The sequence below is a fragment of the Apteryx mantelli genome, chromosome 9 (assembly GCF_036417845.1).
Source record: "Apteryx mantelli isolate bAptMan1 chromosome 9, bAptMan1.hap1, whole genome shotgun sequence".
Lineage (NCBI taxonomy): Eukaryota > Metazoa > Chordata > Aves > Apterygiformes > Apterygidae > Apteryx > Apteryx mantelli.
In genome coordinates this window covers 15,735,241-15,752,325 of record NC_089986.1, presented here as the reverse complement: position 1 = coordinate 15,752,325, position 17,085 = coordinate 15,735,241, and the positions used below count along the sequence as shown (strand labels likewise).

General features: G+C 36.2%; 1 protein-coding gene across 4 annotated transcripts in view; it reads left to right on the top strand.

Moving 5' to 3' along the window:
* ATP13A3 (ATPase 13A3) overlaps positions 1 to 17,085 on the top strand; it is a 64,968-nt gene that overhangs the window by 43,453 nt on the left and 4,430 nt on the right. For 3 of the 4 annotated variants that reach the window (XM_067301808.1, XM_067301810.1, XM_067301809.1), the window contains exons 17-32: positions 599 to 616; positions 706 to 859; positions 963 to 1,083; positions 2,316 to 2,440; positions 3,426 to 3,604; positions 4,067 to 4,189; positions 4,276 to 4,355; positions 5,125 to 5,167; positions 5,265 to 5,374; positions 6,310 to 6,406; positions 7,301 to 7,373; positions 8,279 to 8,456; positions 9,604 to 9,794; positions 10,903 to 10,991; positions 11,447 to 11,527; positions 15,393 to 15,482. In XM_067301808.1, the coding sequence (XP_067157909.1) occupies positions 599 to 616; positions 706 to 859; positions 963 to 1,083; positions 2,316 to 2,440; positions 3,426 to 3,604; positions 4,067 to 4,189; positions 4,276 to 4,355; positions 5,125 to 5,167; positions 5,265 to 5,374; positions 6,310 to 6,406; positions 7,301 to 7,373; positions 8,279 to 8,456; positions 9,604 to 9,794; positions 10,903 to 10,991; positions 11,447 to 11,527; positions 15,393 to 15,482 (1,752 nt within the window). The remainder of the gene's footprint in view (positions 1 to 598; positions 617 to 705; positions 860 to 962; positions 1,084 to 2,315; positions 2,441 to 3,425; positions 3,605 to 4,066; positions 4,190 to 4,275; positions 4,356 to 5,124; positions 5,168 to 5,264; positions 5,375 to 6,309; positions 6,407 to 7,300; positions 7,374 to 8,278; positions 8,457 to 9,603; positions 9,795 to 10,902; positions 10,992 to 11,446; positions 11,528 to 15,392; positions 15,483 to 17,085) is intronic. The other variant, XM_067301811.1, reaches the window with a different exon arrangement.

Here is a 17,085-nt window from a genome sequence, read left to right as displayed (position 1 = left end):
AATTCTTACCGTGCTACTTAAGTGTTTCAGTCTGCTCACCTTGCAGTTTCTGTTACCTAGATTATCACAAAGGAAAGTAGCGGGAGGGTGTAGCAGTTTGGTTGCTGTATATGTCCTATTCCTCCACAGTGGATAGAAGCTTCTCTTTTGTTCAGAACTTGGTGCACAACGTGTGCACAACAGTAGTTACTGTGGAGGAGATGACACATTATAAATGCTCTGGAAACTTACTACAGGATTTGTTTTGTGCTGTGATGCAGTAGTCATGGCTTTGTTCTGAAACAACTTGTTACTCTCATTTACATAGGGTAAACTGACACAGAAATTAGACTGAGAAAAGTCTTGCAGATAGACTGTAACAGAAAATAGTACTCTATTTATCTTTGTTCATGTCTTTCTAGTATAAAAATCAAGTTCTAATGTCTTATTTAAGTAGAAGATACTAAATATGCAGTATATTCACATTCAGTTATGAAGTCATTTGCAAATGCAGTATGACTTTAGACTGAGAATGCTGTCTAGATTCATTTGCAAATATTGGTATCTGAAAAAATTCAAAATGAAGATTTACAATAAATGTCTTTTTTTTTTTTTTTAGGAATTATTTGAGCTTTCGGTAAGTATGATTTTTCACATAAACATCCACCTCTCTTTAAGCATTTTTGGGGATGTAACCTTTTTCCTCTTCTGTCCTATATTATACAGACCAGCTATGAGATTGGAATTGTGCGCCAGTTTCCATTTTCTTCAGTTTTACAACGTACGTGTGTAATAGCCAGAGTTCTGGGGGAGAAGAGAATGGATGCTTACATGAAAGGTGCCCCTGAGGTGATTGCCAGTTTGTGTAAGCAGGAAACAGGTAAAGGAGAAAACTGATCTTTTTTTTTTCCCCTCATGTAACTAAGCTGTAATATGAACAGTTTTAGTAACTCTGAACTTGATGGATTTTTTTTTTTTTTAAGTTCCTGTTGACTTTGAGAGTGTCCTGGAAGAATACACGAAGCAAGGCTTCCGAGTTATTGCTCTTGCTCACAGAAAATTGGAGTCTAAGCTTACGTGGCACAAAGTCCAGACTATTAATAGGTAAGAATGACTTCACTTTTTTTAATAAGTAACAGACTTTAAAAGCTGCAAGGTTTGGATTAATTGTGATGTTTACTTTGGTTTAAATCAGTTACAACTCTTGTTCATCTTTTTTCTGTCTTGGTGTACATGGTCCTGTGCATTCTTTATTTGTACCTTGGACAATACATGAGAAATTTAAGATAAACAAGTTTTTCTGTAATAGGGTGAGTTCTGAGGAACAGCCCTGAGCTTTAAATGTACTGTAATAATAGTTTGTGGTGTTTAATTTATGTTAACATGGCATAGAATCTCACCTGATTTTTCTGCAACTTGCACGTATGTACATCACCTCTGTCTTTTAAAGATAATGGCATCTCATGGAAACCCTCTTGTGCATGTTTGATTTAGTTTCTTCATCTGTTGTGGGCAGAGCGACCACTTTCTCATTAGAAAACCTGTTGGTAGAAAGAGCTTTTCTTGTAAGAATAGAATTTTTGGTTAATTTTCATATGGTCCTATTTTTGTGGATAATGCTATTTTTTCCATAGAGTTTGAGGTGCAGCATTATTATGAAAATGCTGACCTTGACTCTGTAGTTCTGTATCAGTTCTGTGTACACGATGAATTTTGCCAAAACAATACAAAGTAGAGAAACAGGTTTCCAGTTTCAGGTGTGAAAATCTACAGTAGTAGTAGAACGTCAAATCCCTGTGGATACTCACTTTCCTGTAAAACAAACAAAAAAAATTTCAAGTTGATTAGTCATTTTACTTAATTAGTTAATCTCTGATCTCTTTAGCCTTGGGAACAAAATTTGGTAGCTTGTATGTTGAAGGTTCAGCTAATTTGGAAAAGAAATTCCAGCTGTGCATTCTAAATAAAATAAATAATGGCTCTGCAGTAAGTTTCAGAGCATTTTTTTCAGGAGTTACCTTTCTTTTTGAGAATGCAATTGATTGTAGAAAGAATTCTTGTGGAAGAAACCAAACGGTTGTACTTGAGAGGAAAGAACATTTTTTTTTTATACTGGTTCATGTTTTTATTTTAAACTTAAACAAAGGAAGTAAGTATAAATGAATGGGAATAATAATATCTCTCAGGGTCACTTTTTATAAAGCTAATTCTTCACACTTTTCATGGTTAAAAATAAACATTTCCCTTTGCTCTAATAAACAGAAAAATTGGGCTCTTTAAGCTACAGCTAGTAATTGCAATTCTTCTGAAGTTTTCTGTTGCTTCTTTTTCTACAGAGATGCTATTGAAAGCAACATGGATTTTATGGGGTTAGTTATAATGCAAAACAAGCTGAAGCAAGAAACCCCTGCAGTACTTGAAGATTTGCATAAAGCCAACATTCGCACTGTCATGGTTACAGGTTAGCATGTAAACACATTTATATTGGAAAAAAAATCTGTGTCTTTTTTGGTTTAAGTTATATTAATATAAGTGAAGTATTAAGTAAAATTTTAGTGCCAATAGACTGGGATTTTACTATATAGCAAGAAGCATAGCATTTACATTAGATTATAGAATAGTGTTTAGGTTAGATATAGATTTATAGCATAGAAAATGTTGTGAAACTATTCAGTCATCAGTCTACTTCATTTTGGGTGAAAGGTGCTCTGGCTAGGCAGAGGTCTGAAATCAGTATTGGGATTATTCTACTTTGTAGGTTCCTCTCCCCAGCACCATGCATAAGTTAGTTTGTATTGGATTTGGAGGATGGAAAACCTAAGGGTTTGTTTTTCAAGATCAGACTGGATAATGTCCTGGCCTGATCTCAGTTGACCCTGCTTTGAGCAGGAGGTTGGACTAGGTGTGACCTCCTGAGGGTGCCTACCAGCCTGAGTTATCCTATGGCAAGTCACTTTGAATTTTTTGTGAGAATGGCTACATGTGTTCCCATAAGCAAGGCTGTGTTTGTATGTAAGTGTGCTTAGTATTTTCTGTAATGTCTGTTTGCCTTTTAATCACAGGTGTAACTTTGGAAGAATGTTTTGACTGGCTAGTAATAGAACTTGGTGTTGGTCCTGCATGGTCTATGACTGTGTTTAAAGAAAGTGTACTTTAAATGGCCACATGCTTTCTGCCTGGTTTTAAATATATGTTGAGGTTTGGTCATAAGAAATCTTTGTGACTTAAAGAAGCAAACAAAACTTCTAGTGATGTTAGTGCAGTAGGATGGGTTTACAGGGCTAAACTTTGCTGTAGACTTGTATTGTGCTGAAGGTGTCACTTAAGTTAGGTAGTCCTTCTGCTTTAAAACTGGCTTTGTTAGCATGTCTCTTCTGTTGAATGTCAGTGCATGCTACTTATCCTTTTCTTTAATTGAAACTTTTTAAAATGCAATTGTTTAACAGGGGATAACATGTTAACTGCTATCTCTGTGGCCAGAGACTGTGGAATGATTCTACCTCAGGATAAGGTCATTATTGCTGAAGCACTACCTCCAAAGGATGGGCAGGCTGCCAGGATCAACTGGCATTATGCAGATACCCTCGCAAAATGCACTAGTTTGTCACCAGCCATAAACTCAGAGGTAACTTGAGCATTTTTTTCCCTAGAGTGTTATCAGTTAGATTTGCTGTTAAGTTTGTTTATTTCTTTTTTAAATTATTTCATTAAGCACCTTGGCAAATCAAAATTGGGGTATTAGTTAACTTTCAGATAGTAAAATACTAAGTGATAAAATAGCTTGGAGTTGCTTTTTCAACTTTGATCTGTGGCGTGTGAGATCTGGCATTTTAGCTGTGCAGAAGGCATTTTTGCTACATTTAAGTCTTAAGACTGCTCTAGCTCCTTGTAACTGAAACATGGTAAGCCACATGTTCTTGTTACCAAATAGGTGTTTTCATTGTATGAGGTTTTCTTTCAATTAAATTATTCCCAGCCTACACTAGTGTGGTATCTTCAGAAATACCTCTTTGAGTGTTAGTTTGAAATTACACAGTATCTGTGTAAATATATTACATCTAGAGAATTAAAATACTTCTGATGATAGGATATTCCAGTTAAATTGGTCCATGAAAGCCTTGAGGATCTCCAGATGACCAAATACCATTTTGCAATGAATGGAAAGTCATTTGCAGTGATTTTGGAGCATTTCCAGGACCTGGTACCCAAGGTGAGTAGTTCACTTGAGTATGGGCCCTTTTGATGATGGACAGGCTTTGTCCTGTGATGAACAGTAAGAAATTTCCTGTTTTCCAGCTTGTATTACATGGCACTGTGTTTGCTCGCATGGCGCCTGATCAGAAAACTCAGCTGGTGGAAGCTTTACAAAATGTAGAGTAAGTATTTGCTTAATTGTATAAAGGGCAGGTGGGGATTGACAGGGTGTTCAGTGTATTAGGAAGAAATCTCCCTATGTATGCTATAAGCTGTTGCACCAAATGAAAACAGCTTTCTTGAGTTGGTAAATCGGACCATTAGCCAAACTGAAATGTAAATAGTACCATCTGCTGGTCAGTTGTGAATATCTTAATTTATGAAAGTTTACTCTAAGTGATAAGTAGCTAAGCTGACTAGCATATTTCTAAATCTTGTTAGTTGGCTTAGTAAGCAAATGTATTGATGTCTTCTGTTTATTAAAGAAGTATTAAAGTGATGATTTCTAGTCATTTATCTATCATATCCTGTGTGTTGGTGCTAGGCCGCAAACCTAACTTTGAGATTGTTACTCATGTGGCTGCTTTTTTTTTTCTCCTTGTTTTTCTGAAGTTTGATCATCCTGATGCTTTTAGGATTATCTTTATAAAAACTCTGTAGCAATACCAAATGCTACAAAAGTCTGCCCTTCCTAGAGCAAAGATGCTTTAGACCTTGGAATGACAGAAGGATGGTAACCATTAATGATTTGATTGACCTGGATAAGTACTGTTACTTTTCTGTCTGCTTCCTTATGTGTATAATGGGAATAGTAATTACTTTCTTTATCAAGAGTCACTTTTTTCTGTTCATGTCCTGAATATGTCAAGTAATATAAAAGTATTTAATGAAATTAAATGGATTGTGATTAGGGAATGGTGCAGAATGTTGACATCTGTTTGTTTTTTATAGTTACTATGTGGGCATGTGTGGAGATGGTGCAAATGATTGTGGAGTAAGTATATTTTTATTTTACATACAGGACTGTTTGGTTAAATTTTGCAGCTGAAAGAATGTTTTAAAATGATCTCTATTTTGATGCTAACTGGCAGGCGCTAAAGAGGGCACATGGTGGTATATCTTTGTCTGAGCTTGAGGCTTCTGTGGCATCACCATTCACTTCCAGGACACCTAGTATTTCCTGCGTGCCAAAGCTGATCAGGTAATACCACTTGCTGTGCCCTTAACAAATACTTTTCTGCATATAAATGCAATTAATAGTGTTCAAAACAGTATTTTATAGACTAGCTGTAAGCTAGCTGAAGCAATATATGTATCTATGTAACTTGTTCTGCATACTCTGTCTTAGTAGGTTTGATATTATAGGAAGCCCATTTGAATTAAAGCACAAGCGATAAGTTTAGTAGTTTGTGTTTCTTTCCTAAAGGTACTCTGAGTAAGGACTTGACATGGCAGAGTTCAGCGTTTTGTTTTACTTACCTTTTGTCCATCTAAACTGCACTACTTTGTGTGGCAACTTCTAAACATTAATGCTTAATTTAGTGTCTTATGGACTATTTTACTTTCCGTGAAGGCTGTATGTAATTATAAGGGGTAAAGTTCTTCAGATAACTTCAGTCCTCAGCACTATCATAGGTAGAAACCCAATTTCACAAATAGGTTTTGACAAATTTTCGATTCTAGAATTGGAAGTTAGATAACAGTTTTGTGTACAGGTCAGCCAGAGAAGAAGAATCTAGTTTCATTTGTGTGGAACTAATGAAAGTAATGGGTAATCAGAAACGTCTCTGAAGGCAGCAACTGACTGACTGCATGCTCATTCAATCTGTGTAGTAAACTTGTGTGGGAGAGATGCTTTTTCAAGCAGAAATGCATTTAAAATCTTTATTGGAAAACCACGTAAAGTCAAAGAATGCTGAAGTAAGGTGGTGGGCTCTGTTCATGCTCTCAGCTTTGATATACTTTTAAGTGTACCATTCTTACCCCTTTTTTTCCTCCATGTGTCTCTGCTCTGTCTTCAGTGTAACGTGTCTCAAAGGGTTTGATATGTTTAATCTTAGCTAACATTTTGCTAAGCAGAGTATAACTGCTTTCATAGAAAGCTTTCTAGTTACACGAGTGTGTTTGTTTTGACAGGGAAGGCCGTGCTGCTTTAATAACTTCCTTCTGTGTATTTAAGTTCATGGCATTATACAGCATTATCCAGTACATCAGTGTTACTCTGCTGTATTCTGTAAGTATTTAAGTGTTGTGCTTAAGCAATATTAATATAATTCAGAGATTTAAAAGTTGGTAAATTGTTGCAAGTCTCTTTGAGTACACATAAATAACATACACATTCTAAAAACTTTGTCTTTGGATTAAAGGTAGTGCTAATTATAGTATTTTGGGGGTGTTTTTTACACCAGTTGTATGAAAATCATGGTAGCATCCATTTAAAAAAGGCATTAATCAATCTCTGCAGTTAGAAAGTCTCTGCAATAGGAAGTCCAAATAAGTATAGAAATGGAATAAAAATACGATTTTCCATTATTTGAAGACTGTCAGCATTTAAATTAAGTTAGGATGTTTTAAAGGCAGTACGTTCCCTTTATGTAAGGATTGAAAAAGAGCAGCTACAAGGATTGAGTTAGGAGAGGGAAAAACCAAGTGGAGTATTTCCTGTTAATATGTTTGGACTCGCTATAGTGGCACGTGGTGGAAATCCTGTACTTTAACTTGCATGTGTAACTTACCCAAAATACAAAGTACTAAAGGAACTTTGAGATGAAAATTCTGACAACTGTATGACTATACAGTGGATCTGTGGTGTTTAGCTGTGGGCCTAAGCTTTTATTTAATGGGTTTGTAAGATTCCCTAATAAAAGTTTCGATTAAGAACAACTTTCAAATTAACAGCTTATGTGTTCTGAACCTTAAACAAATTGTTTTATACCTTTCTACTTCAAGATTTGATCTCTGAACTGTAGAGTACTCAAGGCTCTACCAGATTTAAGGCAGTCTCTTGCCAAACTGACTCCTTTGTTTATAGAGTAAAGCTTGAAGAATTAATGCAGTAGAGTTGTTACTGTAAGATGTTTCTTGGTGTGAAGAAATTACCAATGTTTCAGTTGTGATTTCTGTCTAGATCCTGAGCAATCTGGGAGATTTCCAGTTTCTCTTCATTGATTTGGCAATCATTTTGGTGATTGTCTTCACTAGTAAGTATTGTGCTGAATTATTGCTACTGGCTTCTGTACCATTCAACTATCTTGCAACTATGAACAAAGAAACAGTTCTTACATGGTCAGATTTTCTTTAACATCTTATTATGTGCTGTTGGTTGGAGTGAGCACCATGATGTTACAATTATTGCAGTATATGAATTAAACAACAACTCTATACTGAATCAGAATCCGCTCAGGTTTGTGAGAAGTCCTCATACAAAAAACAGGTCATGGGTATGATCTTATAAATGCAATTCTTCACAAAATTGGGAGGCAAAAATTTGTCCTGAAATGAGGAAACTATTGTTGGAATCAAAACCGTACTTGTTCCAACCTCATGTTTCTCAAATGTCTTTCATTTCTTGTATTTTTAGTTGGACTTCTGTCCACAAAAGATTGTTTGCTTGCAACCTACTGTCTAATGAAGTATTTAATTCCACACGCGAAAGTAGTGGTCAGTTTACAGGCTAACAGTAGAATTCAATTTTCCAAGATTTAAAGAAATGAGTTCTTCAAAGCCATGGGTGACCAAAACCGAAGAGTGGATCTGTAAGTGCTTGTGTCAGAAAAATGGGAAGTTCAGCTTAGTCTTAAGACAGCCACATCTGGAACCTGGCAAAACACACTACTAATTCCTTTAGTCTTGTGGCTGCTATTTCTGTCCTCTTTCATCCTGTGCTGCTGGAGGTAACCAACCTACAGGAGGCACTGTGACAATCGAGGTATAGTCTTTTTCAGGTGGTTTTGCAGTGGTGGTTCTGAACCATGCAGGCAGATTTGTAAAGTGTAAAGCTTGAGAGGTCATGAACAGACCATTCTAATTCCATAGAATGTGAAGAGGGTAACTCTTGAGAGCCATAATGATTCAATGTGTAACTTATTTTTCTTTCTCTTTGCAGTGAGTTTGAATCCTGCTTGGAAGGAACTTGTTGCGCGAAGGCCTCCATCAGGTCTTATCTCAGGTCCACTTTTGTGTTCCGTTTTGTCTCAGATCATCATCTGCTTTGCTTTCCAAATCCTTGGGTTTTTTTGGGTCAAGCAACAGTCCTGGTATGAGCGTTGGACAATAAAATCTGAGTAAGTGTTTCAGTGGCTCCATACTGGATACACTAATGACTGAAAGGGAATAGTCAATAATTGTTCTTTTCTTTATCCACCCTCTTTGGGGACTAAAGCTTTTCTATGGCAGCTTGTTAGTATGCTGAACTAGGCTAATGGTCATTGCTCGCTAGAGGAGTTGGACTTCTGGCAGCAGTTCTGGGAGAGACTTTTGTATAGTGAATCTGAACTTTTGCTCCCAGACTTCTTCAGAGAACCTACTGATTTTTCTCTTTCTGTTGCCCAGAGCATGCGTGGGCAGAGATCAGTAGATAAGTGGTCTGCTCCATTTGTCATATGCAGGGAAAAATTGCAATGGGAAAGGGGGTACTATTAAGTGAGGTAGGAATGTGAATTGCTGTTAGTTCTTATGGAAACCACAGTCTAATGCTTGATTTGGGGAAAGAAGAATCTGGGGAAATGTATAATACATATGGAAATTATGATTAGGCAGCAAGAACAGTAGGTATTTTCTTTATTTGCATGTAGGCATTGTCCAAAAAGATGGAGATAATCTACTGGGAGAATTTTCACAGGTTTGATTTCCAGGTGGAGGGAAGCACAAGAAGAAACAAATAATGACTGATTATGGGATAATATTTTGTTAACAGCATATTGATACATAGAAGTTATTCAATGGCTGAAATGAAAAATTGTGTCAGAGCCAGACTACAAGATCTGAATATTTTTCAACTCTGGGACAACTGAGATCCAAATCTGAAATTCATTGTTCAGACCTATTTTAATTCTTAGAATACAAAGTTGCGTAGTCCTGTTGTAGTTCCAATAAATTAAATTCAATTTTTCTGAAGATAGAGCTGTTTGTATCTTTTCTTAGTTTGCAGTATTTTCTTACCTTGTCATCAAAGTGCGTCTATAATGATAGTCCCTAAACAGTTCATATAGGGAACTTACAGGCTGGACACACATGAGAACTTGAAGCTCAGAATTCACAAAACTTGTTACCTCCTTACTCCAGTTTTGAGTTACTACCTGTATTAGGTTTTCAAGGATATGCTTATTTTAACTACTGTAGCAATTTATGGTCATCGCTTTTTTTAACGATAGGTTTTAGCCTTATTTGCATTTCTCCTTAACTCAGTTTTAAATGTTTTTTATATTGTAGTGCGTGTCACTTATTGGATGCCACAAATACCAGCTCTATGGTCGACTATAAGAATGAGACTCTCGATGATGAACATAACATTAAAAATTATGAAAACACGACTTTGTTTTTTATCTCCAGCTTTCAGTACCTCATAGTGGCAATTGTCTTTTCTAAAGGAAAGCCCTTTAGACAACCATGCTACAAAAATTGTAAGTCCTTTCTTTCTATGTACAGTTCCAAGTAAAACTTCAAATTTCTTATCCACGTACTTATCCATGGTTTGCTTGCAATCCTGTTGTGCTCCTTCAGCAGTAATAGCATTGCTATGGGAACATGGGATGATTATCCTCTGATAATCATAGAAATAAGTATTAAATAACATGTGTGGGGTAATTTGTGTTAATAGCTTCTTTGTTTGTAGAAGACAAGAATATCTATATTTCTTCAAAGTAAAATATGTGAAATATACTTTCAATGAGTGTGGGTTGTTTGGTTTTTTTTTTTTTTTTTTTTTTCTTTTCTTCCTTCCCTCTGGAAAATCCTGTGAATGTAGTCAGGGCCTTGGCACTCTGAGGTTTTCTTATAGCCTCATGGGATTTTTGGTGGTGTGATAAAACTGAACTCCTTGCTTTTTTATAATAACCTAATCTTAAATCAGTTGGCATGTATGTTTGCTGTATTTACTTGCTAATATTCTTTAAATGTGTTAGAAAACATTACTTGTATATTATAATAGATAATTACTTGAATACCCTTCAGAACACTGAAGTCTTCACTTGGCCATAAACTCAACTGTAACAAATTGTGAAAAACCGCTCTGTGGAAAGTTGTATGCTTAGCTGTGCCCTACTAAGCAGACTTTTTGTTTGCTGTTTCAGTGATGAGAGGAATGATGCAGGTGCTCAGCTGAGTTTGCTGTGAATTTATTCCTAAATCATTCTGTTTTGGTGGTCTTAACCTTTCTCCTCCTCTTAAGCTTCCGCAAGTAGCTGCTTCTCAATCCTTTTCACTCCGTCCAGTGTGCTGTGGCTCTTCTGCTCCAGTACGCTCACTGGATGCCATGGCTGATTGGGCCAGCCTGCTCTTTTGGGACTTTACTTCTGCAGGCGAGCCAGTGAGACTCTGGCCTTTTGTCTCTACATTGCTATTGGCAAGGCAGCACAACTTGTACTGTCAAAAATCTGCCTAGATGGGATTTAGAGGGCAAAAAGAGGGTATTTCCAGGGAATAATGAACCTAGGATATACGCAAAACCTATCTAAATTCTTTTACTGGGCAATGGTCTGATTTTTTAATTAATTTATTTATTTTTTACAGTTCTGTTTGTTGTATCTGTGATAGTTCTTTATGTCTTCATATTTTTCATCATGTTGCATCCAGTTGAATCTATTGACACATTTCTTGAGGTAAGATTCAATAGATGCACAGACTTCTGTACTTCCTTGGATAATTGGTTAGCGTCCTTTTGGGCATACTTGACCCTTTAGAGCTGTGACTTCTCATCTGTGGGGGGGGGGGGGAGCAGGGGAACTTGAACAAAATTGGTATGTACTTGTAGAGACACAACTGAAATGCTTAGTGTTCCCCTTTTTTTGCCAAAACTTTTGCACCGAATTTACAACTGGACCAATGATTAAAGCCCTTAAGCTTTCTCAGGGAGATGCTTTGAATGAAAAAGAATATTGCCTAATGCACTCTGCAATAAGTGTTGTTAAGCTCTATTGCATTTAGGTTTCTATGCATATAGATGTGTATTTATAATGTGCGTGTGCGTGAGTTTATAACTACCAATCTGTTTTGAATGTTTGTGTCATTTTACTTTATGTGGATGTTGTTAACCTCTGGCAACTTTTTCTCACAGCTCGTGTGTGTGCCATATGAGTGGCGTCTAAGAATTCTCATCATTGTTATTGTCAATGCAATTGTATCCGTGTTGGTGGAGGTAAGAAATTCAAATGGAAAAACTACTTGTCTGTTTAGTTTTTGCAGGGTACAGGTTTGTCTTGTGTTTAGAAGGTCTCTGTTGAGAACACATCTGTGGAAATGGAGCAGTATTTTATTTCTAAGTTTATACTTCTACAAATTTACTTCTAGGCAAGATTTAAGGTGTCACGATTTTCTGTGTTAAAGGTGTAACTTTAAAAACATTTTTTATTCAAAGAAGGGGGAGGGGAAAATTGAAAAGTTTTAATGTAGAGAGTATTGTCTTAAATAGTTGAAATTTATCTGCTGTAATAATTCAGTTTAGAATAACATACCATAGTAAAGAACTAAATGTTGCAGAACACGTGTATAATCCTTAAGGGAGCCCATCTTTATTCTGTTGAATCACATATATAGCTTATTGTTCAGAATACTGCACATCTATATAATTTGCTCATCTAATCTGATTCAAACAGTTTGCTCAAGTCCAGAAGTAGAGATGTTTGCACAGATCTACTTTTTCTGGCCCTTAGCTTGTCGACAAGCAGTCAATTTGGATATTGACCTCCTTTGCTGTGATTCCAGAGTTAGTGTGGATAGAAACACACTCTGCCTTTCATCCAGATACCCCTGTGTTATTTTCAAGAACAAAGACGCATCTTCCGGAAAGAGTCAGGATTCAAAGGCAGTAATTTATTCCTGTGGTTAGTTCTTCTCCCTGACAAAATGATGTCTTATTTCCAACCTAAATATGTTGGTTTTTGACTGCAAACATTAGCTACTATTTTTTTTCTGCAGGATGAAAAAGCCTTTTAGCCTATCTAGTGCTTATGGAGTCCGATCATCCTTTTTACTGTATAACATTTTCTGCAGCTTTTAGGTAGTATTTCCATTAGTATGTGAGAGATTCGTATCAAGATAACCAGCATAATGCTTGTTTGCATCTTACCATTCTGGCCTTTGAATACTGCTACAGCATTAATACTCTTTCCAGTTGACTAGGTTTTCCCTTTTATTCACAACTTAAAAACATTGGTTGCTTATGTTGTTTTTAGTTAGGATACTTTAATTAAAGTTACAAAGGCTTTGAATTCAAAATGTTGTTCCAAATTAATTTGGAACAACATTCTATTATATTCTTCCCTCTTGGAACATATATTTCAGCATTTTTCACGTGTGAGAACCTGTTTTTTCAGAAACACAGAGTAGATAATAAATTCTTGGCCCTTTGCCTTGTTAACAAATTTATCCCATCCTAAAAGATCCTGTGCCTTGCTAAGATTGTTTTATATTTATTTTAACCCTGCTTGTCATGGAACTTTCACTTTTGCCCTTAATTCTTTCCTATTTTTGAACTACTAAATTCTTAATTTTTTTGACTACCTTTTTATTTGTTAAAAGTTAAATTATATGTATATTGCTTTCTTTACCACTGACTCAGAATGGTTATTCTGAGGTTGCAGAATCATGTTTGGGTTTTTTTGTTTTAATAAAAAAATTTAAAACAAAGCTCCTAGATTAAAATATTTTCCCTATTTGCTTTTTCTCTTCAGTCAGTTTTGATGTTTTTATTACAACAATCCCCGGAAATCAGCTTTTTTTTTTTTTTGAAGTACTAAGAAATTACTGTTTGGGACTGACCTTTGTGTAGATATATTGAGCATAAAAGGTGGTGATTACAGTTTTCAGTCCACTGATAAACTCTGAGAAAAATAAGTTTTAAACCTTCTGTTGGAAAAATTACTTTGTTATTCAGATAATGATCTTCCTAACTTTTAGACATTTGGGTAATGTCTCAGTACTAGAAGCGTTAAAGTTCCTGGCAGAAAGTCTACCTGAGCATAGTATGTTGGTCTGCGTATCAGCACATGTCTTGAGGAGAAAATTCTGTCTTAAATTTGGTATTTTTAAGATTCTGCTCCTGGGCCTTGGTTGCCACATCAATCTGTAAACTTCTGAGTTTTCAGTAAGCCAAACCTAAGTAACACTTATTGCAATGCGTTTGCCTTCACCCAGTATTTCAATCCCACATCCCTTCTTCCATACAGGTTATAATTAGTACTTTTTAACACTTCAGTCACTTGTCATTACCAGAACTGGTGGGATGATTTGTCGCATTCCTTTTAGACAGACTTTCCTGTTTGTCTTGTTGCCCACACTTTAGTAGTGGAATGGAAGTAATTATAGAATTCAGTTTTCTTGACGTGTACTGGTTGGGACATACTGCATTTGACTTAAAACTAATTCTTCCACTTTCACTGTTGAATGATGTGCTTTGTTTGGACAAAGATAAGTTGTCCTACTCTACAGCGAGTTTCCAATATGAGCATTGCCCAGTGATCCTCAAACCCCAAACCTTGTTTTTCAATATACATTTTCACCTTGCATTTTGACCTTCTTTTGTCCCACCCTTTGAACTGTATTTGTCCAACTCCAGTAATACTATTCCAGGAAGCTTTTTCATGTGGTGCCAACTCATTAGTTCCAGCATGTTGTGGAGGAATCACAAGCTATGTCATTCATTCACTTCCAGTGCCGGTTTTCAGTAAGCAGCATTTCAGTAAGCATCACCCTTATGTCCTTGTGTACCTGGTTGGATATTCTTCTCAGACTTTTCAGTACAGAGTTACTAAGTACGACAGTTCACATTCTTAACATCTAGGAAAAGCTGCTGGTGGCATCTCCTTATTTCTTTCAACAAGGTACTCTTGTAGGTATATAATCCATAGTTTCTGTTTGTTCTGCTGAGACAAATTCTTAAGTATTGCCTCTAAGTGCCTCATAATGATGTGATAAGCGGAGAAATTGGATCACTCTTAATTTGTCACACTTGTCACTTTGACACTTTTGTCCCCACTGCCATCTAATTTCTTAATTGTTTCCACAACAGGAATGAGTTCTGAATATGTTTGTCCAAAATGTGTTTTCTGAAATGCTGTAAAGCTTTTGCTCCGTCCGTGGGGGTGCCAGACTAGATTTGCAAGTCACATGTATTCTTTCTTCTAGATGGTAGAGAATATAGCATAACTAAGGGCAATCTTAGCAGTTGTTTCTCCTCATTTCAAATGCCTGATGTAGACATGTACTTAAACCAGAAGGAAACAGTCCAGCTTCAAAAATGAGCTTTTAACAAGCTCAGGGCTTGTTTGGCAAATGCTTTGTATACAAGTCTGGTTGATCAGCTCCCCTTTTTCAATGGCGGAGATTAGTCAGGTGTTAAACGCTGAATCTGTTCAAAGATCGGAGGGTCATAGGCTTAAGGCCTTGGTGAGGTACAGGTTCACATCTGTTTTGCCTGATTTGTTCAAGGCTCTCTAGTCCACCCACACAGCCTGATAAGAGTAACCAGATGTACAGAACATAGTGCACAACATCTATCCTCTTTTCCAAAATCAGGAACAGCACCTAAGGCCTTCAGAATTCCTTTTGGTGGCTCAGGTTTGCCACCCCATACAAGCTTTTCTGTGAATGTCACTGGTTTAAAAAAATAAATAACTACAGTATGAAGTACACAACGTTAAAGATGGTTTCAGAAAATGGTGCTTTAAGCACTAATGTATGCAGTGCTTCAGCTTTTTTTAAAAGTATTGAAACACATTAAGTATGTATTTAAAATTTTAATCTAAACTGACGGATGCAGTTTTGGTCATATTGCAGTTGATTTTAAAGTACATGTTCATATTCTTAAATCTCTTGTGAGCACTTAAGAAGTGAAAATGTTTATCACTTAAGTACTGACAAATAATGTAAGCTCTCTGTTTTGCCTGACACTGAATTAGTTATGCCTAACACACTATTTCAAATTTTATTTCTAATGTGCACACTAACAACAAATGATCATTAGTTTCTTTTTAATTCTTCCCACTCACTGCAATGTCTCACAGAATGTCCTCCTTGATATGATCCTTTGGAAGGTTGTGTTCAATCGAGACAAACAAGGAGAATATCGCCTCACCATACCCCAGCCGCCTCAGGTTGGAGACTAGTGTTTTGCTGTTGTCGTTTGCGTTTGAGTGCATGCAGATAAATTCAGTTTTGTGTCTTGTTACCATCTAAAAAAGTGTCTTGTCTTAAGCTCAAAACTGTTTAAATTGGATTTCTGTAACTTGAATATTAAAAGGAATGGCTTTTGGTTTTGTATTTCTCTCCTTGTTGACACCTGTATGCTAAAGAACTTAGCTCTGTGTACAAGACCTGAGAAACAAACCCAGCAGATTGCTTTTGAGACTTTTCTCACTTTATCTGTAGTTTGCATATTGGCAAATTTCGTTTGCATTGTAGCAGCAAATTAGCATAATAGGACCAGGAGTGTCTGGGTTTACTTGGAAGCAGAATTGCTGACTCTGGGTCTAATCCAGTCCTTGATTAAATGAATTTGATTTAGGGTTTTAGAGCATTATCTGCAAGAGCAGTAATTTATAGCGCATACAAATGAAATGAAAGGAAATGGCGAGTGAAGGTACATTATTACTCGTTCAGGTGGTTTAAGAGACTCCGAACTTTAGCTTCTTTTCTTCAGGTGACCATGAATCTTAGTCTGGTCTGCCCCTCTGTCATTAATATGTGAAGGAAGTCTATATGAATCCCATGGAAAGTAGACTTTTTTAAAGCCTTTTGGCTTATTACTTTTAGGTGTTTGTATACTTATTCTTTCTAAGAATTACAATGCTTTATTTTTCAGTAGTAAATTTTATTAAATATATTCACTTCAGAGTTATATTTGCCCTTTTGAGAATGTTCAAGAACAAATAGCTTTGTATTCACTGAAGAATGGAGCTTGTGGTTAAGGCTCGTGTTGGGTTCTGTTCACCCATATGTAGAAAATCAGAGCATGAATAAACGTATGTAGCCTGTATCTCCATCAGAATGTCAGCCATACAAAATACAGGTGCTCTCTGAGAAATGGGAGGAATCCAGTACTTTGAGAATAGGGGGTGGTATTTCTCTTCTCCAGCTAGTTAAGTTGCATGTATTTAGGACTGTGAGAAGAGAAATAGAGCAGAAGGGTTTAGTTCAATGCTTTGTGTCTGTTCTAGTAACTCTCTCTCCTGCCTGCCTGTAGGACTGATTTCCTGTCATGGAATGCAGTTAGGTCTCTCGCGATGGTTAAATTCTGTCACTTGTGGTTGGTTGGATGCGTTGAGCTAAACAATTCATTGTGAAAAGTTTCATTCATTCACTGAGAATCTCTGGGAATTTGGGAATTTCACTGCTTTTTCTAGTCCAAGCTGTTACTCTTCAATAGCAGCAACATTTAGTGGTGCCTGTTATACTTCTGCTTAGTAAAACTGTTAAAATATACATGAAATTTGATGATGATCTTTTATGTTACTGTAATGCAGAATACTTGTTTTTTTCTTTGTGTTTTTTTTAAATGTCATTGCTACCGTAGTATGGAAGAGAGAACCTTACAGAAAAACTTTTGTGCTGTGCTTTCTAGATCTAACATAACAATGACACAGTAAATTAGAAACTAAAATATTAGATTTTGTTCTAGTGATTTACTGTATGGTTTGTTATATTAACTAATTCTGCTTTTGGTAATCCAATTTTTAAATCTGTTTACTACTTCTGCAG